At 34.8% G+C, this 24,682-nt stretch overlaps 2 protein-coding genes across 2 annotated transcripts in view; both read left to right on the top strand.

The window, feature by feature from the left end:
• The first annotated feature begins 1,519 nt into the window (after positions 1-1,519).
• On the top strand, positions 1,520-4,501 carry txndc17 (thioredoxin domain containing 17). Its single transcript, XM_051129381.1, has 4 exons — positions 1,520-1,799; positions 2,044-2,125; positions 2,610-2,685; positions 2,826-4,501. The coding sequence occupies exons 1-4, from the start codon at positions 1,655-1,657 to the stop codon at positions 2,892-2,894; spliced, it is 372 nt and encodes a 123-aa protein (XP_050985338.1). The 5' UTR covers positions 1,520-1,654; the 3' UTR covers positions 2,895-4,501.
• A 543-nt stretch (positions 4,502-5,044) lies between these two features.
• Positions 5,045-24,682, top strand: part of nxn (nucleoredoxin) — an 89,072-nt gene continuing 69,434 nt past the window's right edge. The window contains exon 1 of the mRNA XM_051129379.1: positions 5,045-5,550. Within this exon, the coding sequence (XP_050985336.1) occupies positions 5,242-5,550 (309 nt within the window). The 5' untranslated portion in view covers positions 5,045-5,241. The remainder of the gene's footprint in view (positions 5,551-24,682) is intronic.

Raw genomic sequence — 24,682 nt, forward strand, 5'->3', positions numbered from 1 at the left:
AAAAATATGGACGTAGTGTCCGTGGCGTCACCCGTAGGTTTCTGAAAAGCATTTTTGAAGCTTTTGAAGTCAGCCGTCGCCACCTTGGAATCGCGTCACTGCACGTCACTCCCGGATAATCGAAAATGGGCAAACAGGCGGGACGTGGGTGGAGCTGGTTGCTGAAACCACGCCCGCCTAGCGCGACGGTGGTGACAGCAGCGGCAATCCACCTGCCACTCAAGTGGCCACGCCCTAAATTATGCAAAACTTTAAGGCTTAATATAAATTAAACGGATGAGTTTAAAAAAATTCACCCCTCTCACAGTTGACATGAAGGGCTAAATTAGCTATATAGACCAAAATCACTTTTTGAACCAGGCTGTAAACATTTTTTTTTTCTGCTTTGAAGTTGGTCATTTTAACATGGGGAGTCTATGGGATTGACTCCTTTTTGCAGCCAGTCTCTAGCGGCCAGCGATTAGTTGCAGTTTTAATCACTTCCGTGTTGGCGTCAAGGTTGCCCCTTGGTTTTAACAGATCCCTTAAGGCGAATGTGATTGGTTCATGCGATAAACCCCGCCTCTTGTATTCATGCGCGTTCACGCACAATATAATGGCGTTAATGGAAAGACTAATTTAAAAAAAAAAAAGTGAACAACTCAAACACTTAGATATAATCACTTTGTTACATCAAAATATGACTTAAAATGACATGAAAACATGATATGTGGGAGTTTTTAGTTATAAATCAGCTTGGTGAAATTTAAAATAAATCTCTGTGTCTGTGACCAATATTTACTGAGCTTTGACTGACGATCCGAAAGAGTAAAAAATAAAAAAAAAAAATAATAAAAAAAAAAAAATAGCTGAACACAAGTTCACAAATAAACTATATTATTTAAATCGTTACTGCGTTGAGATATTATTTTAATACATGTAAAATGCTTAAAAACACTGATGAGATTCATACTTGGATTTAATAAATAGAATATTGATTACATTGTTATTGTAAAAATATTAAAATATATATATATATATATATATATATGTATTATTTAAATTGTTACTGCGTTGAGATATTATTTTAATAAATGTAAAATGCTTAAAAACACTGATGAGATTCATACTTGGATTTAATAAATAGAATATTGATTATATTGTTATTATAAAAATGTTGTGTATATATATATATATATATATATATATATATATATATAATTTATTTATTTCTGAAAGTGAAGATAATGTTTATTTAACTAACTTTTTAAACAAAGAATTTACATTTAATTTTAAAAATTTTGCCTCCTCATTTCAGAACACCACCGCACACCACTAATATATATTGTATATTGTGTTTTGCAATATTATATAATAAATATATAATAAAATGTGTAAACGTGTAATAATCTTTAAATAATATTTCAGTTGTAATATATGTGTTCAAAATGCTCAACTGAGGTGCAAAATCCAGACTTTTATTTTAAAATAGTCCACTCTTATTTTGGCAGAAGCACAAGCGCATTTCTTCACACGTCACTCGTCGCTGTTACCTAAGTGGTACAGTCAGCTGACTTCATACACAGATCAGTCTGCTTTCTGCTTTCTGCAGCTGGAGCTGGACTTTGTATCTGAACAACTGATTCCCCGTAAACGTTAAGTAGTAAAACAAATCATGACTAAATACGAGAATGTTGCTGTTCACGGCTACGAGGAATTTTGTAAAGCTGTGTCTGAAAGAAAAGGAAAAGACATATTCGCTTACTTCTCTGGAGATAAAGACGACCAGGGCAAGAGCTGGTGTCCTGACTGTGTGAAAGGTACATTTAACATTCTACCAGGGGCTTTCAAACCTGTCCTGGAGGCTCCCCAGCCCTGCACATCTCTCTCATGGCTTGGTAAAGAAAAACTAAACTGGGTGTGTCTCATAAGGGAGACAGACAAAACATACAGTGCTGGGGAGCTCCAGGACAGGTTTGGAAACGCCTGCATTATACAGTAGTTGTGCAATTTCAAAAAATTATAAAACTAAGAGTTTTTTCTCTTCCCTTTTTGCTCATGCAGCAGAGCCAGTGGTCCGAGGAGAGCTGTCTCATTTGCCAGAGGGATCTGTTTTCATTTACTGCCAAGTAGGAGACAGACCTTAGTAAGTTTACAAGACATTATTTCCAGTGAGACTGGTTATATAAACAGAAATATTGCATGTACGTTGCTGCATATACAAGATTCGTTTTGGCCTAAATTAAAGTTCTAGTTCACGTAGATGACTTTGTTTCTTCATCAGAACAGATTTGAAAATATTTGGCATTACATCACTTGCTCACAAATGGATCCGCTGCAGCGAATGGGTGCCGTCAGAATGAGAGTCAAAACAGCTGATAAAAATTGTGACGTTAATTAATGGACTGGAGTGGTACGTGTGTATTATCGTGATGTTTTTATCAGCTCTCTCTGACTGCACCCATTCGCTGCAGAGGATCCACTGGTGAGCAAGTGATGTAATGCTAAATTTTTCCAAATCTCTTCTGATGAGTAAACAAACTCATCTGCACCTTGGATGGCCTGACTGTATTTTTAATTTTAGATTTGTTTGGTTAAGTGTTAATATCTAATTTCGTTGTTTTTGTCAGCTGGAAGGACCCAAATAATGACTTTAAGAAGAATCTGAAGCTGACTGGAGTACCTACACTGCTGCGCTATGGCACGGTAGAGATCAGTGCATGTTGTTTGATGAGTGGATTCAACATTTTACATTACTATGCATCCTGTTAATGTACTATACACATGAATCAGTGTAATTTATATATAAGTGTAAATGCATTTAACATTTTTTTGTCTCTTTAAAGCCTCAGAAGCTGGTTGAAGAGGAGTGTTTCAAAACAGACCTGGTTCGAATGTTGTTCACAGAGGATTAATGTCCTGTCACGTGCTGCTGGATGACAACCACAACATTTCATTTGAATGATGACACAGTTTTTCCGCTATTATTTTTGTCATTTGCAATCTGTGCTTCTGCTCTGCAGTGTTCAGCAAAACAAATTGTGACCTGGAATTATGCTGTGGTGATTGTACAAGTCTGGAAAGCATTCATGTAAATGAAACGGTGTATGCACAGAAGGTTTAATTTGTAACATAATCAGACATTTCAAGTGATTATCAAAAAAGGGACTCTGATCGCTCTTTCAAGTTAAGTATAATAAAGAGATACACTACCAGTCAAAAGTTTTTGAACAGTAAGATTTTTAATGTTTTTTTTTAAAGAAGTCTCTTCTGCTCACCAAGCCTGCATTTATTTGATACAAAGTACAGCAAAAATGGAAAGATTTTGAAATATTTTTACTATTTAAAATAATTGTTTTCTATTTAAATATATATTTTAAAATGTAATTTATTCCTGTGATCAAAGGTAAATTTTCAACATCATTACTCCACTCTTTAGCGTGACATGATTTTGCAGAAATCATTCTAATATTCTGATTTGCTCTTCAAGAAACATTTTTTAAAATTATTATTATTATCAATATTTAAACAGTGGACTGCATTTTTTTTTTCAGGATTCTTTGATGAATAGAAAGATCTGAAGATCAGCATTTATCTGAAATAAAAAAGCTTTTGTAAAATTATACATTATACGGTTCACAAGCTTGGAGTCACTATAATTTTTGGGGGGAATTAAATTATAGAAATTAATACTTTTATTTAGCAAGGGCGCTTTAAATTGATCAAAAGTGATGATGAAGACGTTTATGATGTTACAGAACATTTCAGCTTCAGATAAATGCTGTTATTCTGAACTTTCTATTAATCAAAGAAACCTGAAAAAATTCTACTCAGCTGTTTTCAACATAATAATAATAATAAATGTTTTTTTAAGCAGCAAATCAGAATATCAGAATGATGTCTGAAGGATTGCGTGACTGGAGTGATGATGCTAAAAATTCAGCTTTGAAATTACAGGAATAAATTACATTTTAAAATATATTTGAATATATTTGAAAAAGGTTATTTTAAATAGTAAAAATATTTCAAAATTGTACTGTTTTGCTGTACTTTGGTTCAAATAAATGCAGGTTTTGAAAGAGACTCCTTTAAAACATTAAAAATCTTACTGCTCAAACACGTTTGACTGACAGTGTAAAATAAAAATAAAAATAGGCATAACTTACCATCAAGTTGTTCCAAACCTGTATGAGTTTCTTTCAGCTGTTGAACACAAAAGAAGATATTTTGAAGAATGTTGTTAACCAAACAGTTGACGGTAGCCATTGACTTCTAGTGTGAAAAAACAACAAAAGACTTCTTATGTGTTCAGCAAAAGAAAAAACTCTTGAAGGTGAGTAAATGATGACACAAAATCTTCAATTTGATTGAACTATCCCTTTAACACTAAACATGTGAATCAATTAAAATACAGTAAACATACATAACGAAAATTGTTCATGATCCTAACCTATGAGATATGATTATGGCTGTTGCTACTTTGACTTTATATTCAGAACAAAATTAAAATGTTTTGAAAAACTTTGCATGTGTTTTTGTGCTGTCCAAGTAAATATGATAGAGAATTATTGTGCGCTAAGCAGTCGTGGGTTTTTGTTTTTATTCCTAACTTCAGCTAGCCTATTATTAAAACAATGAATACAGTTACTAAGTAAATGGGTGTTTATTGTACAGTATCTGGTTGCAATTTTCCCATGCAGCATTATTTTGCTTAAAGCAGTGGTTTTTACCGTTCTGTTGTTTTTCGGTTGCTTTCAGTGGTAATTGAAATGAACATTTCAGGATGCATGAGGTAATCGCTGTAACCAGCATGTTCTGCTTAAATGAAAGAAGTGAATAATTTCCCAAAGCATAACATGTACTGATTACTCTGAGAATGTGTCTATACATTCATCTGTACAAAAGAGAAAAAAAAAACAGGTATCTTTTTATGCAAACTGCGGGTGTGATTTGCCCGTCACCCTGTGGACCGAGTATGCCATGGTGCAATTGCACCATCTCGCCAGTAGATGTCGTGAAAGCCTCGCAGCGGGAGCCGGCGCTGTTGCTGAGGGCCGGTCTATAACCGGAGCGCATTCCTTAACACCGCTCACAGTGGAGACACACGACGGCCGCTGTCTCTCGAACCCGTGCGGCGACTCCGGGACTGCCAAACTGGGCACCAGGGCCTGCGGATATCCATCGAGCACTTTGGGTTTACCTTAAAATCGGCCGAATAAGCCAGCCAAAGCAAAACCAGACCGTTTCGAGAGCTCAGCAGCGATGTCGGAGTTTCTGGTGAATCTGCTCGGAGAGCGGCTCGTCAACGGGGAGAAAGCCGAGGTGGATGTTCACTCGCTGGGCAGTAAGCTGTCTCTGCTCGGGCTCTACTTCGGCTGCAGTTTGAACGGTCCCTGCAAACAGTTCAACGCGAGTCTCTGCGAGTTTTACAGCAAGTTTAAGAAATCCTCGGAGCACAAGGACAAATTGGAAATCGTCTTCATCTCATCGGATCAGGACCAGAAACAGTGGCAGGACTTCTTGCAGGAGATGCAATGGCCGGCGTTGCCTTTTAAAGACAGACACAAAAAGGTAAGATGAGTCAGTGGATTTAACAAATGACACAAGACTGGAAATGATTTCAATTATATAATTGTCTTTGTTTTTTAAAAAACAACAAACAGACTAAAAGTGTGTGTGTGTGTGTGTGTGTGTGTGCAGGTGTAAAGGATAAAGAAGTCTGGTCTAATGTTTTAAACCCTTTGACCTTTCATTGCAAGATGATAAATGAGCTCCATCTCTATATTCTTCTCAATAGTTGGGAACTAATTAAACTTGCTTTTTAAAGAGTATAAATCTGTACTCTTGCTTTCAAAGCTGAGATTTTTTTTTTTAATAAGATAGCAAGATATTTTCATGCATACAGCTAATGCATTTTTATTTTTTAAGGCAGATCTGTAAATGTTTTATCCAGTCGGTCTCATAGCAAAAGAGCCTTTTGGATTTTATGGATGGAAAGTCTGGGATGAAAAAGCTTGGAATATTTTCATTAGACACACAAAGAAAAGCAGCCACACTTAACAGTATACAAATTACTTGTCATCCCAAAAAATAATAAAGCATTCGTTGTAGGCAGGTGTGTTTTTATTATAGCTAGAGGCTGTATGCTGCTAGGCGCTGTGAAGGTGAAAAAAACAAAAACACATCCTTTACAAACCACAGTATGCACATACTAACCCTAAACCGTTACACAATGACTGTTTTAATCACCGCCAACCTAAACACATTTTTTCCCCCGTTTGCACTTGCCTATACAGTCAAAAATGCAGGCTGGTTTTGTTGCTCACTAGTTTTAAGGCACGTCCGGTGTGGGAATAAAAAGGTGTTGCTCAGGAAAACCTTAATTGCGGAAATTACAGTCATTATTAATTACAGAATTAGACTATGAGCGCTTATAGAAAATTGTAGAAATAATTACTTGCTAAATGCATCTTTTCAGGGTGAAAAAATAGCTTTTTTGCAATTGTTAAAAGTAAACGCTTGGGTTATAACACACAAATTGTTGTAATATATCTACATGATTTATTTCTGCCGTCGTACCCTTTTTAAAATAAGGGTGTAGCAGGGAGACCTAAACGGACCTGTTTTTAAACTGTTTCATTATTGAAAACACATTTGCAGTGCAGATTTTACCAGGCCCGTTTTGTGTCATTTATTGAAACAAATCTGGAAATTGTTACTGCGTCTCAGAGCACTTTTAATTGAGTTATCCTCCTGCTTATTCAAATGAGATCCTGTGGTTATGAATATTTCATCTCTGGTATACCAGTGATGAGAAATAACCTTTATTAAATTTGTATTACCTCCACCAGAAACGTTAATGAATTTATCATGATTGTCATTCTAAAAACAAACTCGGCTTTGCATGAATTGCTTGGTGGGATTTTTCCCTATATGTTTACCGCTGTGTCATTAGGTCATTGGATATTTTCGTGCAATATTTTATCTTGGGTTTGAGTGATGTTTGTTTTAAAGGCTAATGCCATTTGGATCATGCTCAGATTTGCCCCTGTGTGCTGGTATCCATTTTGGTCCACTGCACCAGCTCCTCCTCCTGCAGCATGCCTTGGCACGTCTCACTGACGAGCAAATGATGTGCGTTTAATGGCTCGTACCGGTTAACAGTGGCATCGGTGGCAGCCATATAAATATTTAAGATAAAATCTGCCACCATGCAAAATGCTGATTGTACTGCATGCAGTGTTTTAATAATACACACCGAGAAATGCTGTGTGTGGTGAGAAGAAGATAATGAAGCTGTGTGTTTCTGTGTGTGGGAGTGTGTTTAAGGAAGGATTATTCAACTTAGATTTGTAGGGGTTTTTTGGTATTATGCAAGTGTTGTAGATTTATTTAGATGTTTGGTAGAAAATGTGGTTTACTGTTTAGATGCCAATATTTGTTATAGGCCAAGGCCTTTTTTTTTAAATGCTGACATTTGTGCAAATTACGCAGAGGGTGTTTTCATAAGCTTTGAATCTTGTTTTTTGGCATGTTTGGTGTTGTATAGAATGTTTTTCCTTGAGTTTTAAGGTTACAAATATGCTGTGTTTGCATGCAACTATTTTTATAGATATTTCCACTTCTCTGTTCTAACACAGTTATGATTTCATGCAACAATTTACCTATGTATTTATATTTATGTATGTATTTATTACTTTCCACTGTGTTTTTCTACATTTGTAAGTCTGTATAAAAGCTCTAATTGAAGAATTGGTACATTTGTAAAAGTGTTTTTTCTTGGTGTAGAAAAATAAGAATTATTCATTAATAAATATTATAATAATAAAATATATATATATATATATATATATATATATATAAAATGATGTGTAAATAATAATAATTATATAAAGAAACTCATATTATAATAAGAATTACAATAGGAAGAAAATTTACACACACAAACATATATATACGTTTATGTATTTTTCTCTCTCTCTCCTTCTCTCTCTTTATATATATATTAATGCATATATTTGGTATATATGTCAACTTATTCATGTTTACATTCATACATTTTTGTACCTCGTATCCACGCATACATATTACAACATATTCTGTGTCTTATTTCTGCTTATTAGCAACACTTTTACATTGCATGCCAAAATGCTTTTGCCGTTAGCAAGACAGCCTAAGCCGTAACACAATATTAAGCCATAAATAATCCGAACACATTGTAGGTTGCTGTAATGTGGATCACACATCTTTGGTTTTGACTTGAGGCTTATTTCGTTTGCTCTTAATGGGAGATGTAAACGGCTCAGCCTGGTCCAGATAAGAGTGTTTGTTTTGAAGTAATAACATCTTGCGTCCTGCAGAGCGTCTGAGCTGTAAAGACTTTGACCGACCAATGTCACGTTCCCATTTGCAGCCCCAGCATGAGGATGAATCGTCCTTCCTCTCTTCATGGGAGAGTGAATATAGTGGCTCTTTTGTGTTTGTGTTCTTTGAAGGCTTTAATTGCTGTGTGATGTTGGCCTGCTGCAAAGCAGAGTTGAGGTTGTGGTACCGCGGGGTATTAAGTGGCTCATTTCCCTCTCTCCTGGGGCAGAAGAGAGCCGGCTCTGTGTATAGCTGCAGGACTCGTCTCTGGCGAGACCAGGGCTGTGTTTGGAATAAAATACTAGCTCCATACTCGGTACACTACACTGCCTGCTAGGTTTTTTAAATAGTAAGTGAATTACTCCAGGTTAAATGTTTCAGTTGGTAGTATGCTGAATTATCACATGATCTCATTATGTTTGTCACAACCTTGTTATATGTTTCATTTAGAAATTTTAGGTCAAGTCAGTGGGTCTCGCTCATATATAAAATATGCACTATATACATGCTATACAGTATTGGGGAAAGTTACTATTTAAAAGTAATGCATTACAATATTGGATTACTCCATAAAAAAGTAACTAATTGCTATCAAATAGCATCCCTAGGTTCTAACTGATGATGAAGAATTGACAGAACAGCCATCATGTGTTAGACAGTGTTCTAGGTTATTACAAGCAGAGGTTTTTGGTCTGATAGTTAAAACTATTACTAGTCATCCAGTTTCTTATATCAACTATGGATTGCATTAGTTTTGCAAATTGGTATGCTTTGTCAGGCTGCAAAGAAATACAGAGCTCAGTGTCATCAACTTAACAGTGAAAGCTAACACCTTGTTTCCTGATGATATCTTCCAAGGGCGACATGTCAAGTGTGAAAAGCAACGGTCTTAGTACTGAGCCTTGTGGTACTCCATACCGGACTTGATCGATATGATACCTCTTCATTCGCTACTACGAATTGATGGCGGTCAGATAAGTATGATTTGAGCTATGCAAATTTCTGACTGGAAATCTTCACAGATAAGGAACATAGTTGTGAGGATACTACCTTTTTCTGAAAAGTAATGCATTGCAGTACTTTTTGTCACCTGAACTGGGCTTGCTTATTTATTTTTAATAAGAAAAAAACCCAGAAGTTTTATTGTTCACACCAAAAATGATGATCAGTGAATAAATGGGAGAACAAAGAAACTTGCAATACTTTATTTGAAAAAGTAAACGTTAGATGGTATGCTATTCCAAGTATATTTCCTCCTCTTTTAAGTTGCTTTTTTCAGTCTGCTCTATTACCTGGTTTGTCTCATCCTCTTTCACTTCACTCCGTCTGTCCTGCTTCCCATCAGCCAAAGATTTGCTTACCCAGTCATGCAGAGATAAGCCCTCCACACCAAAACAAAGCCTCTAACCGTGTTACGACTCTCTTACAAGCTGCGGATTAAGTATTGACTCTGTAACATCTGCAACATGAAGGCAAGTGAGAGATACGATAACCCGCAGCGCATTTATAGACCACATGAAAGCAAAATGTATTTAAATAATCAAGTTATTTTGGAGAGGAAGTGATAGGATTTCTATAAGCTCTTGTTTCTCTGAAATGGGCTGCGTCTGAAATCATGCACTTTTTGAGTAGGTAGTTCTTTTTAATAAATACGTACACCACAATCATTAAAACAGTTTTCTATATATCCAGTGTCTTTTAGGGCTGGAAGATATGACCTAAAATCAAAATCTCAATTAATTGAACATTTTAACTCGATTACGATTAGTGAACGATTATTTACTGTGAGACGCAGCACTCAGGAATGGTTTACCAAAAAAAAAAAAGCGCTGTGAAGAATGCCTACTTTGTTGCCGTCAAATGCAAAAGTTGCCATGTCAGCCTGCTACTGTAAACAAAAGCTTGCAATGCTTGCCCCGCCTCCGGGGTCTTCTGATTGGTCCACTGTTTTGGAACTGACATTGGTGAGCAGCGCTGTTTGTAAAAGTTTAAATTCTTTTAACTTGACATAGCATCTTAAACGCGCCACTCACGTGTGATACACTGCAAAAAGTATGTTTAGTGCTGACTACATATGTGGTATTATGTTTTTAAGGGGAAAGTATTAACAAAATTTTAAAAATAAAACTCAATAACTGACATGGGGAAATTACGTCAGTTAGAGGTTCTGAATTTCGGTTTCGAGTACTTGTTGATTAATCGTCCAGCCCTATATATATCCAGATGTACTACATTTGTCATATTGTCATTGTCATTTGACCTACCGGTGTTAGTTTCAATGCTTTACTGCCATTCAAAAATCCTTTATCATGGCATCATGGGAGAGTAAAGTGTCCAGCGGATGTGCACTTCAGAACTCACAGAAAGTAGCAAGTAATCAGGGTATATTTCACCTACTTTTTATGAATACTGTGACACTTGTCATGTTTGGTTCGATTGGTGCGATTGCGGTTCATGTGAACGCTGCCATCCGAACTCTGGTGTGCACCAAACAACGAACTCTGGTGCAGTTCGAAATAAATATGAATGCAACATGGACCAAATACTTTTAAACAAACCAAAAACAGGAAGTAATGACAAGATGCGACACTATGTGACATGATTTCAAGAGGGAATGAGTTGACAAAATGAGTAGAGGGCAAACGTAGAGCAACGAGGAGGTAAAGTGTCTTTTATGAGCTCATTGTGAGTTTGCAGGTGGTGAAAATAAAATCATATGCATGCAACAATGAGCGCGCTTAGTCCAGCAGACGGCATTAGGTGTATTCGACTTACACCGGCTCTGAGCAGACCAATCAGTGAATGGGTACTTTGATGTCATGCACGTGCAGCGTCGCTTTAAGTGGAACGCACCTTTTCCTTTTGTTTTGAGTGTTCGGTGAGTTCCGTTACGAAATATACGTCATTCAGCCCGACCAATCAGGTTGTGAATGTATCATGCCTTTAGGTTCGGTATCTTTAGTTTCGCTGTCAAAAATGCCAGTGTGAATGCTAAGCAGACCAATGAACCAAGCGAACCAAAGTGCAAGTATGAACACACCCTAAAATGGAAACTCGAGCATGTAGGTGTGATTAAGGAGTGTATTCTAAAGTTGCAAAAACATTTTTTTATGAAAAAACTAGCGCTGTCAAATCGATTAATCGCGATTAATCGCATCCAAAATATAATAAAAATTTACATGTACATACACACATACATATTTAAATATACACAATACACACATGTATATTATGTAAACACAAACTTTCGTTTCCAATGCGATTAATTGCGATTAATCGATTTGACAGCACTACTTTCCCCTCTGAAAAACTATTTGCTACTCATATATGTACTGTAGTATTGCAACGTTAAATCGTTTCGATTAGATTTTCCGAATGCATCGTGATTCTGGATCTTGAACAACAGCAGATGGAGCTCTAGGCTAGTTTTTAACCGCACACTTAAACACTCACGACAAAGTGTGTGTTTGGCGGAGTAATGCAAGTAGTCGAATGTACTTGCACTTCGGCTTTAATGCTTTTATGACGTGAGATTAATGTAAACAGCTTACAGTGAACACACTTCTAATTCGCTTCAACCTTTTTGAACTTTGTGAATGATTATTTTAGGTTCAAGTGGCGTGTGTGTAAGAAACTGGACGCGAGTAGTGTACGGCTGTTTCAAAAGCACAGAGTGCCATCTGCTGTTAAAAACTGAGCTCAGAATCGATTCAAGAAAGAAGCACAACGCATTCGTGGAAATCGCACGCATTATCGTTGCACCCCTATTGATATAACCTGGACTGGAAAATATTAGTCAATAATATCATTGCACAGTGTTTTACAGTCCAAGCGAAGTCCCACATTACTTTGTCCCTGAATATTTAAAAAATGCCACAGTATAGAAGTTAAATGTACCGTAAATACTCTTGCATGTCTTGTTTGCACAATTAGTTCATCAGAATTGAAAATTCAGAAGTTATGTCATGCCTAATGATTTCTGGAAGATAATTATGTACATTTTGCTCTTTTTTCTCTCTATTGTATGGCTATTTTTTTTTAAGAAGACTTGAAATATAGTCACCAAGGTGTTTGGACTAAATTCATGCTGCTTTTATGGTTTTGTGTTGTCACATTTTTTTTTTTTTTTTTAGTTTTTGCCCCCAATTACTGTCATTGTATGAAAAAGGTAAATGACGTGAGGGTGAGAAATACATTTTTGTTTGTTTGTAAGTAGATATGGTTACTCTAAATGGCTTCTGTTTTCACTTCTGACTGGACCCAGTATTCGCAACCATCGTCGGTGCACTTAATGTGTGTAGCCAGTGAGCCCTATCATATTTATTTAGTGTTTTTTCCAGTCATGTTTTCTTCTAAAAGGGTCAGAGGAGTCGTGTTTGGCGGTGGGCGTCTGCAGGGTATCAAGGGAAGTCTGTGCTGGCACTGCCTTACAAGGACACTCGCATCAGGCGGAGTGGGGAAAGCTGCTCGTAAATCAATTACGGGTTTGGCCCAGTTACTGCCAAAGCCCAGATCTGCCAGCATCGTAAAGTAAACGGCGGGCCGGCGGTCTCGCATCCGAGAGAAATAGGAGGAGGCCTTCTGGAGCTCGGTTGTGCCACCGTCTCGGCAGATTCAGAGACAGCTGCTCTGAGCTTTTGAGATCGCTAAGGGCTGCTGTCATCAGGGTGTCAGTGATCTGATGAAAAACCCGGCGCTCCCCGTTCATCACATATCCTGGAGCCGCGCCCCTCCGCGCGGCTTTGATTTCAGGCCTGGCGGCTAGAAAAAGACAGCCTTATCTGCAGGTGATAATACCGGCTTCGCTATCAGTGAACGGTACATTTGGCTCGGTGTAGCGAACACAGATTTTCTCTCTGCTGAGTGACGGCGTGTGCTGATAATGCCGCTCGGTGGGAAACGCTGAGCTCAGGTTAATTGAGACGGACCTGTGAATGACACACCAAATTCATTTCAGATTAGAGAGATTGTGCTTTTTTTTTTATTAAATGATCAAATGTAAAACCATTTGCTGGGGTCTTATAAGGCCCTTGGTTTCTTAAATGGGTCATGTTTTACACTTTTATAATATGTAGGGTTTTTTTAAAACCCCGAAGTATAATTCTAGTCAAGGTTTTTTGAAAACTTTCAAATTTTGTTTTTAGGAAGCCCAATTTTAATAAGCTTTTGTTATGGCTAATATTACGTTTCTTTACTATTCAGTCTGAATAAATTAAAAATAAAGCACTAAAAATTAAAAAGAGTCAATTAAGTGAAGTTTGTATCACAACATTGTTATTCATTTTGGATGCTTAGTAAGAAAAAATGATATTTTATTAGATATTTTAATCTAAAGATTGTTTAATAGTGTTTTTTTTAAGTTTAAATTAAGTTTAGTTTTAACTTATGTATAAGTTAGGTAATGTAAAAGTAAAAATAGCAGAAATGACCATGAACCATTAAATATCAGCCAATAACCAGTATCTTTAAATTGAAAAAATCTCCAGTATCGGATGTTCACTGACATGGTACCAATATAATGTGCATTTTACATACTCTTTTACAGGAATAATTCATGTTTATTAACATAAGACCACCCACAATTACATATCAACATTTGATCAAGAAAGTAAGTCATAGCGAAATGGCATGAGGTTAAGTAAATAACATTTACATTTTTTGTTATTTTATTGTATTGTTATTATGTTTAATTATTGTTTAATTAATTATAAGTATTATAATTTTAGTTTAATTTAAGTTCATTTAATTAGATTTTATTTAATTATTTATTTCATTTATTATTTTAATTAAATTTAGTTTGATTTTAATCTTATTATTTATTTTATTTTATTTTAATTTGATTTAATTAAATTAAGTTTATTTTAGTTTTTAATTTTTTTTAAATTTTATTGTTTTATAATTTAATATATATAATATAATTTAATTTTTTATTTTATTTTAATTTGATTTAATTAATTTTTTATTAATTTTATTATATTTTGATTTCATTTCATTAGATTTCTTTTTATTTTTGTTTTCTTTTAGAATTTATTTTTTATTCTTATTTTAATTTGATTTAATTGAATTAAATTACTTCTTAAAATTCATGTTATTATTTTATTTTATTTTGATTAAATGTTTTATTTGATTTTTTTTTTATTATTATTATTTTATTTTAAATTAATTTAGTTTAATTTTATTATATTATTTATTTTATTTCATTATTTTATGAAAAACTAAATTAAAGGGACAGTTTACCCAAAAATGAACATTTTGTAGCCATTGACTTCCATAATATGGAAGGCATATTATGGAAGTCAATGGCTACCATCAATTTTTTGGTTCCCAACAATCTTCAAAATACCTTTTTTTGTGCTCAACAGAAGAAAAAAACTCATACAGGTTTGGAACAACTTGATGGTGAGTAAATTCCATGTACATTTCAGTTTTGGGTGATATGTAAATATGGGTCTTATGTTAATGAGCGTATGGTGAGCGTGTCATAATCATGACTATTTTTGAATAATGTGTTTTCTGCAGCTTAATTTTCAAAAATGTAGAGCAGACTTGAAAGGAAGCTCTCTTTGGAGCGCTTGAATACGTCATTTAACAAACATTTATTAGAAAAGATCAAAGAAAATCGTATTTACTCAAATACATCCCCTAAAGCTACAGTGGCTGTTATAGATGGAGAAGTGTGTATGTCTGTCTGTGACCCTGTTGAACTCACATATTCTTGCAATTGTATGACAAGAGATTATGTAAGGAATGTGTGTGTGTGTGTGTGTGTGTGTTTGTGTGTGAATGTATAGTTGCTAGCGAGACTCTGCAGAGCTTCACGAACAGCACTTGCCAAATTTAACTCTTTCTGGCAGACTAGATTTACACCTCCTTTCAGTCCCTATTGTGTCTTTCTCACTGAAGCACTGTAATGTTGTGAATGGTAACAATGGGAGTGTGGACGTGGTGAATCCTAGTGGAGGACTGGTTTCTTAGGTTTTTAGTTACCTATAGAGACGAGATGAAAACAGGCGAGGAAAGGACAGCCAGGGGAAAGGGCTTAATCTCAGGCAACGTGAGACCGTTCTGTTCCCAGCAGTCTGTAGAGGGAAAATAAAACAATAGCTGTCGGGCTGTGACCCTGGACAAGTTTGTCGTCCAAGTACAAGTTTCAGATGATAGTCTGGCTTGACTGAAACGGGCCTTTGTGTCCGTTTATCACCTTGTGGCAGGGGTACAAAATTTGCCAGGAAATCAAGACAAGCCTCACAGAAAGGAGCAGGGTGGCCTATAGATTTCATCTTCAACACAACATCAGATTAAGGTATGTAATGAATCAGTCGGCCATATTTAGTACTGGGTGAATTTAGAGTCTGCAGTGATTTTAGGAATGTCTAGTCCACCAGTACTGAGCAAGTCAGAGTAAACACTGCAGTCACATTTCATAAGGAGGACTGAGGCCAGGAACATGCTGAATCTCAAGTGGTTTTAAAACTGGGGTCTGAAAAAAAAAAAATCAGAAGTTAATGTACTGGGTTGTAAAGCATTAGATTAATTTAGATTTATGAAGCCTGTTTGGAAATCATGGTTCATTGTTATTTATTTTTAGTCAATTAGCAGCCGAAGTTATTAAAAGTAAGTAAGAAAGAAATGTGTCATTTTTATTATTGTGTATTATAGGGCTCTATGATTTCGGTGATGCAGAAAACGCAAGGAATTGCGGAATCTAGTCATAAAAATGGAATGTACTGTATAACACGGAATGTCACCGAATTTGCCAAATTTTGGATGATTAAATAAAAGTGAATATGAAGCTGCAAAAATACTGTTTAAATATGAATGGCACAGACGTGTGGTTTGGTTTACTACACACTACTGAAGCGCTTGTGACGGTCGTAGTGTTTTCAGCTTCTGCTGCCTCAAAATATGAGTACGTGAACACAAACTTAATCTGTAGAACTGCTCTGAGAGTCACTTCATGAGCATGAGTTTCTTTTGAGAAAACTATTGTCATATCATATATAAACAGAAACTTAAAGGTCTTCACAGCAACCTGTCAAAATAAAAGTTTGGTTTAACTTGAAGAAATTGTTACTTGATGTAATGATAGAAGTACTACTACTGCTAATAAAATTATTATAATATTTACCAGAAAAATGATTTACCAGAATTTGCTTACCAGAAAAATGTAAATGCACAACACAGTATTTCTGGGAAAAAATAAATAAAATAATAAATTATTTTACAGTGAAATCAGTTGATGCTTACTGTTTAATAAAATTTATTAAAACCATTAAAATGGAATCAGGAAATTAATGTCAAACACAGAATTTAGTAAGAAAATTTGAGAAGCAAAAAAAAAAAAAAAAAAAAAACAACATTTCATAGGGTCTTAACTGAATGTTTGTTTAACTTTTAATAAATTGCTGTTAAATTGTGTTTCTTAATCATGATATCAATTAATTAGACTTTTTTTTTTAAATAATAAAAAAAAATGTTTATTTATTTATTTATTTATTTTAACCATTGAGTCCAGAAAAATTACAATGGAGAAAAAACTGAATATAGAAAAAAAAACTCTGAAAAATAAAAAAAATAATAAAACAGATTTCATAGGGCCCTAGTATTATTAAACTGATTTTCTTTTAGGATTATCTAATTGTACTGTAGTAGTAGGTCCTAAATAAATAAGTAAATAAATACTACTACTACTACTAATAAAAATAATAATAAAAGAAAAAAAACATTTTCAGCATCATTTCTCCAGTCTTCAGTGTCACATGATCCTTTAGAAATCTTTCTAATATGCTGATTTGCTGTTCAAGAAACATTCTGATTATCACTGTTGAAAACAGTTGTTCTGCTTAATATTTGATGGCATATTTTTTTGCACAAACCTTGATTTTCTTAATGCAAAGTTTAAAAAAACAGCATTTATTTGAAATTGAAATCTTTTGTAACATTAGAAGTGTCTTTACTGTCACTTTTGATCATTTGGCATCATTGCACACACCAAGAAATCATAGAGAAGTCTGTGTATGCTAATAATGCTTAAGAATGCATCTTCATTCTTCATGCATCTGCATAGAATGTTTCAGCATGTGTGAAAAATTTGAGGAAAATACATTTATTATTAATGAGTTCACTTCTAAGCTTCAGTACAATAGTGCCGTGGAGTCACACTGTGCTCATATTGCCAAAAAAACACCATGGGGAAGTTTAATTTGGTAGACACTGCGTGTTCTTTAACGCTTCTCCTCGGCTCATCTTTCATTTTGTCATGTCATAACTCCAGAGTGACTGGAAAGCTTTGCAGTGATTGGTTCTTATTCATCCTCCTTGACTTTCATTCCAAGTGTGCGTGCTGTCATTGAAGATTGTTGAAAGGATGCACAAATGAGACTTTTATGTGGACGAAATGAGTATCAGATGCAGCTGAACCAGAGACATCGACTGTACCCGTCCCAGCGTGTTTGAGGACAGCTTAAAATGATTTTTGGATTTATTAATGTTGTACAGGGCCGTTTTGATCTCTGGCCCGGAGTGGAATCGTCCCGCAGTGCTTTGTCATCTGTCCCTATGGCTGTGTTCCCACAGATGTGATCTTATCGACGCTGTCGTTGAGTCAGTGATTCAGTGATGGTGTGTGGTGGCTGGTTGCCCTGTGGTTTAGTGTGGAAGCGCAGCACAAACATGTCGACTGTCTCTCCTTGCAGTCTGGCACCCTCACAACCTGGCGCTGTGTGTGTGGGGAGAAATGAACAGTTGTTTTTTTTTGTTTTTTTTTTGGTCTTATCTTACCACATAGTGAGAAATCCTGCCCACAGTGTTGCTGTGGTATCAGTCTCAACTTGTTGCTAATTTTCACCAGAATGCCTTTCAGTTTGGTATTTATATCATCCTTCTTCGGTCAAACACAAAAGAAGATATTTTTAAATATGCGAAGGCTTGTATTTTCCACAACAAAGGTCAATTATTTATTTATGTATTTATTTATTTATTTTTTGACTATAAAGCTCCAAAAAGCTCTAAAAATTAGTCCATACCAGGGAACTTATGGAACCCAAAAATATTCGGTTCCCACCATGCTGAAGTATAAAGACAACTAAATATTATTTTAAATAATATTTATTGATTTGTTTCATTAAACCTATTTAAGTGAACATGAACTTTTTATTTATTTATTTATTTATTTTAACTTATTGAAGTCTTTAACAAAATAAATACATATGTTAATATAAGTAAACATAGCTTTTATTAATTTTTAATAATTAAATTATTGCTAAATTCATGTAAACGGTTAATATTAACTTTTACATAATTATTTTAAATATGTTTGAGTAAATATTAACATTTATTTGACATTTATTTAGATTTACATATTATGTAACACAACATTTAAGTTATTAATATTAACTTTTAAGTATTTTGTTAAACATATTTAGAAAAAAATTACATTTTATTTATTTTAACCTAAGTAAAAAAAATCTGTAAGTTAAAAACTTTAACAAAGTAAATACAATTTAAGTAAAGTAAAATAATTATTCTAATTTTATCTTTACATTCATGTAAACATTAACTTTATTTATTTGAAATTAAGTTAGAAATCTTTTTATCTATTAAATACAAAAGTTTTTTTTTTAATTATTTATTTTTAAATTCATGTAAACATTTGTTAATATTAACTTGTGCATGATTATTTTATTAAACATATTTAAGTAAGCATGAACTTATTAATTTGAACATATCTAATTACCAAGTTAATATTTTAAGTAGTCATTATTTTTTCTTTTTAATGTAAACATTAATATTAACATTTACGTAATTTTTTGTAATCTTTTGTTAAAAAGTATTTAAGGAAACATTAACTTTATTTATTTGAACATATCTAAACATGCAAGTTAATATTTTAAGTAAACATAACTTTTTTTTAAATTAATTTTAAACATTTAAGGTAAAATATTAATTTCACATAATTATTTTGTTAAACATTTAAGTAAACGTGAACTTCTATTTATTAGAACATATCTAAATTTGCAAGTTAATATTTTAATAAACATAACTTTTTTTTTATTAATTTTAATATTTCAGTTAATCATAACTTACGTAATTTTGTTAAGCATATTTAAGTAAACATTAATTCACTGATTTATTTATTTGAACATATCTTTTAAGTTTAATGTGTTTAACAAAAGAAATGCATGAGTTAATAATTTAAGTAAACAACTTTATTTTTAGTTAATTTAAACATTTAAGTTAATCTTAACTTTTGCATATTATTTTGTTTTGTTTTTATTTATTTATTTTATTTATTTATTTTGTTAAACAAGCTAATATATTAACTTTTATGTATTTATTTGTTATGTTTTGTCAAACATATTTAATTTAAGGTTTTATGTATTTAATTTATTCTGTTAAACATATTCAACATTTTGTTTATTCATTTATTAGTTAAACCCTTGTTAAAACTTTTTCAACCCAGTTGATTTTGAGACGTGACAAGCTTTCTTGTATTGTTTTAATATACAAAAAGGCTGATTTTTCTGTATTGCCTGTTCCCAGCCATCGTTCTGCTGGAGAAAATGGAAATTGAGGTGAAAGAGAGCGAATATCTTAGAACTCCAAAACCACCGACGTCTTAATTAAGGGTCTTGACGCCTTGGATGAGGATCTTCATTTCTTGGCCTTGAGATCAAACGACCCCACAGTGGAAATATGTAATTAAGGGTTTTATTATAGTTTACTCTCTGCTAAATTCCCTCAAAGTATTAATCCAGTTGGCCTTTTTCTTGTCAGAATTGCCCAAAGCTATAAAAACTGGAGTGCATTTGTGATTAACAAGAACCGAAGTGAATGAGTCACAGGGGTTGATGAGACGTTATATAACCCTGGTGCACGAACTCTGCCACATAGCCTGGAGAATGAACCGGGAGCACGTTTCTCCTGCAGTAAGCGGGGAGATCCTGGGCCTCGCCAAATCCTTCTAATAGCTTCATCTCAAGTGGATTACAGCCGATTAGCGCCTCTGAAGTCATCGGAGTGACCCCTCGATCCGGATGCTTCCGCTTGTCCCTTCATCTTTGAGGGACGAGACCTGCTCTGACCTGAAGTGACTCCTCTGTGTCAGTCGGTCTCCACCAGCTTTGCTAGGCTTTGCTGTTGGCGATTTAGACAGATGTTAGATTTAGAGGGAAGCTGCTAAACTCCAGTCGTGTACAGGGTGGGAAATTAACACCAGCTAAATGCAGTTTTGCTTTCACAGTGGCGGGTAATTTTGTAGGCGACACATTTTTCGTATTCCTTTGGCAAAAATAGCTGCTGTTTAGAAACAAATGTCATGCTCTTATTGAAGTAACAGTATATTTAGAAACTCATTTGACTGTTTGTCTCAATCTTCTGTGGCGTTTGTGGTTGTCAGCAGTTTCTCAGAGCTGAAGTTTGAGCTTAAGCTATAGTCCTAGCTCACCAAGACTGCATTCATTTGATCAGAAATACAGTAAAACAGTAATATTATTACAATTTTAAACTTCTTTCTTTTTGAGTACTTAATTTATTCCTGCGATGGCAAAGCTCCAGTCTTCAGTGTCACACTATCTGTCATTCAGTTGTTTTATTGTTCTATCTGTCGTTCTATCTATTTATCGTTTGACTGTTTTATCGTTTTGATGTTCTTTCTATCGCTCTGTCGTTTTATTGTTCTATCATTTTTTTTAACTGTCTATCGTCCTATCCATCATTCTATCTATCGTTCTCTATCGTTCTATTGTTCAATCTTTCTCTGTCATTGTTCTATTTGTTGTTCTGTCGTTCTGTCTGTCACTCTATCATTTGATCTGTTGCTCTGTCATTTTATTGTTATATCTACCGCTCTATCTGTCATTCTATTCTATCATTCTCTGTTGTTCTATCATCTGTCTATCTATCTGTCTATCTATCTATCCTATCGTTCTATCTTTCTGTCGTTCTCTGTCATTCTATCCATCTATCTGTCGCTTTATCGTTCTATTTGTTGTTCTGTCATTCTGTCTGTCGCTCTATCATTCGATCTGTTGCTCTGTCATTCTATCGTTATATCTATCGCTCTATCTGTCGTTCTATTCTATCATTCTCTGTTGTTCTATCCATCTATCACTCTATCTGTCGCTCTGTCGTTTTATCTATCATTCTATCTATTGTTCTATCTATTGTTCTATCTATCTATCGTTCTATCTATCGTTCTATCTATCTCGTTCTGTTGTTGTCTGTGGTTCTATCTGTCTGTCTCTATCTGTCGCTCTGTCATTCTGTCTGTAAAATTGTTAGATTGTTTTATTGTTCTGATGTTCTTTCTATCGCTCTGTCGTTCTATTGTTTTATCATTCTTTAACTATCGATCATTCTATTTATCATTCTGTCTATCGTTCTGTCGTTCTATTGTTCTATCGTTATCTGTCATTCTATCCATCTATCTGTCGCTTTATCATTCTATTTGTTGTTCTGTCGTTCTGTCTGTCGCTCTATCATTCGATCTGTTGCTCTGTCATTCTATTGTTATATCTATCTGTCACTCTGATTTTATCATTCTATCTATCGTTCTATCATTCTGTCTACCATTCTGTTGTTCTCTGTGATTCTATCTAGTCTGTTTCTATCTCTGTCGCTCTGTCATTGTCTGTCACTCTGTCTATCTGTCGTTCGATCTGTCATTCTGTCGCTCTATCTGTTGTTCTATTATTCTATTATTCTTTATCTATTGTTCTATTGTTCTGTCGCACTCTGTCATTCCATCTATCATTATATTGTTCCCTATCTGTCGTTCTATTGTTCTATCATTCTCTGTCATTCTGTCCATCTATCTGTCGGTTTACTGTTCTATTTGTCATTCTGTTGTTCTCTGTGGCTCTATCTGTCGCTCTATCTTTGTATCTGTCACTCTATCTGTCACTGTCATTCTATCTTTCTATCAATCTATCCGTCGCTCTGACATTCTATCTTTCTCTCTGTCACTATCATTCTGTTGTTCTTTCTATCATTCTGTCTGTCATTCTGTCATTTGTTCTAACCACTGCATTTTAACCACGATCCAAACAAACATGCATGAGCAGTTTTTGATGTAAATTAGTTTGTATCATTTCAAAATTTACAGTAAAAACAAAATGTTCTAACCTTAGCTTTGTAAAATTATGCTACATAAATCATATCTGCATGAAACAAAAACAGAAGATGCGCTGAATAAGATGCATAATTCACTCGCTGACAGCAGGTGGCGCTTATGGAACAGTGGAAATACAGCATTTCTTTGTTTACTGTTGTAACCAAGAAAACAGTGCTGCGTTTTTAAATACTATATTACTATGCATTATATAGAGATAAGTTAGTTTATTTGCCTAAGGGAACATTTAGTTACTGTATGTGTTATTAATGGTTCTAAAAGTTCTCCAACCATTATTCGGAAGTTTATGCATGCAGTTAACAGGGATAAATTTATGACACGGTTTACATTGTTTAGCTGCTTGTAATTCAAACCGGTTAATCATTTAAACTGGTGTATCGTCCAGCACTAATGTGTTTTTTGGAAAATTTTACATAGCCTATAAGGTGAGTTATGTAAAGCCTATTTGAGTTGAAAAATGAAAAACAGCTGAAAAATTTTGCATTCATCAGCGAGGCTAATGGGCATACCGATGGTAAAGTTAATTTTCCAATCTGGTCATGCAATAGTGTGGCTGTATCTAAAGGAATCAGACTAAGTTGTCTGTCATGCCTCTTTAGTATAACATCCAAATGTTCCTTGCAGGCGTGTGCTGTTGAACCTCAGCCAGTAAACCAAAGCTATTGAGTGCTAGCTTCTGGAGGCTATACGTGTGTTTGTGCGGTTTTTATTTGCCAAGGGTTATTGCTAGTCTTGCACGCTTCTCCCATTTCAGTTTGAACGGTTGGAGGAGCTTTACGTGCGGACCAAAAGCTGTTGATTGACTAAAGGTGCAGGTGTGGCTAATAACAGGACCGAGGTGCTGCCCTACAGCATGTACATTAGCTTTAACAGATGTGAAGCGTGGAGGAAATGGGACGTCGTGCCGCTGACCCTGAAATTAGCTCCGTTTTATAACGTCTCAAAGTGTCAGAGTACAAAACTTTCCAATAAGGATGCTTCCACAATCTGTCATTGCTTTTCTTTTCTTTTCTTTTTATTAGTATATCATCTGCAAATGTGTTTTTAACATTTGTGCCGAAAGTGCTTGAGGCCCCTGGAACCTGGAAGCATTTCCCGCTGGCTGCTTTTGTTGTATAGTGTCAAATAAAATTCCATCTGCTTTTTATTGACCTTATTATACGTCTGGTGTTCGACAAAGGATGTCATACAATCCTTGCGGCTTGTGCGCCCAGTACGCACTCAGAAAAAAAACACTGTCCTGAGCTTTCTTTGGGAAAATCCTCTTCGTTTTTAAAGCGAAAGAAAACAATGCAAATTCTCTTGTGCAATGCATCTCGTTTCTTTGGGATTGACGTTATCAAATTCCACATGAATGCAGGGCTGTCGTTAGTGTGTGTTGGCAGAGCAGAGCAAGTAGGACAAGCCTAATAATTGAGTTTTCTTGCAGTGTGGTTTGGACTCGCAGCGGACTGAACTGTGAGCCTTCAGTACTTCACAATTGGAGTCTTGTGATTGAATTGTGGGAAACGTCGGAGAATTTCCAGAATGCAGGGCCGTAAGTGTGTGCTAAAACGAAAATTTAAGAACAGAGAGAGTTTTAGCAGAAGGTTATTTAGGGGTAGGCCGAAGAGGCGTTCACAATGAATGACAGGAAGTCGTTCGTTTTTAGTGACAGTTGGTGATTTCCACCGACATTAGCTGTGAGCCTTCAAAAAGCTGAGAAAAGCTTGACTTCATGGAAGTGAGCATCAATGATCCAAGCACTTTTTGAAGCACTTCTTACACATCTTACATACATTTTATGTTAATGAAATGCAAACTTAAAATGAAATCTTTTTCAAGGCATTAAATTAATAGTTTACCCTTTTTTTGTTTTTTTTGCTAAAAATTTACTCACCATCAAGCCATTCAAGATATAGATTTAGATTTTAGTTTCTTCTTTGGAACAAATTTGGAGAAATGTAGCATTACACCACTTGCTCACCAAAGAATCCTCTGCAGTGAATGGGTGCTGTCAGAATGAGAGTCCAAACAGCTGATAAAAACATCACAATAATCTACAAGTAGTCCACACCACTCTAGTCCCTCAATTAACGTCTTGTGAAGTGAAAAGCTGTGTGTTTATAATAAACAAATCCATCATTAAGGCATTTTAAGTTACATTTTGTTTAGTTTGTTCAGTTTAAAGGTAAAATTGCCTTAATGATCAATTTATTTATTGCAAAC

This window comes from Labeo rohita, chromosome 15, assembly GCF_022985175.1.
Source record: "Labeo rohita strain BAU-BD-2019 chromosome 15, IGBB_LRoh.1.0, whole genome shotgun sequence".
NCBI classification, from domain to species: Eukaryota; Metazoa; Chordata; class Actinopteri; order Cypriniformes; family Cyprinidae; genus Labeo; species Labeo rohita.

Excerpts from the sequence above, each read along its gene's own strand:
- txndc17 (XM_051129381.1), top strand. The coding sequence starts at position 1,655 with ATGACTAAATACGAGAATGTTGCTGTTCACGGCTACGAGGAATTTTGT. Across the intron at positions 1,800-2,043 it reads GTGTCCTGACTGTGTGAAAG|CAGAGCCAGTGGTCCGAGGA; the intron begins GTACATTTAACA and ends TTGCTCATGCAG. Across the intron at positions 2,686-2,825 it reads CACTGCTGCGCTATGGCACG|CCTCAGAAGCTGGTTGAAGA; the intron begins GTAGAGATCAGT and ends GTCTCTTTAAAG.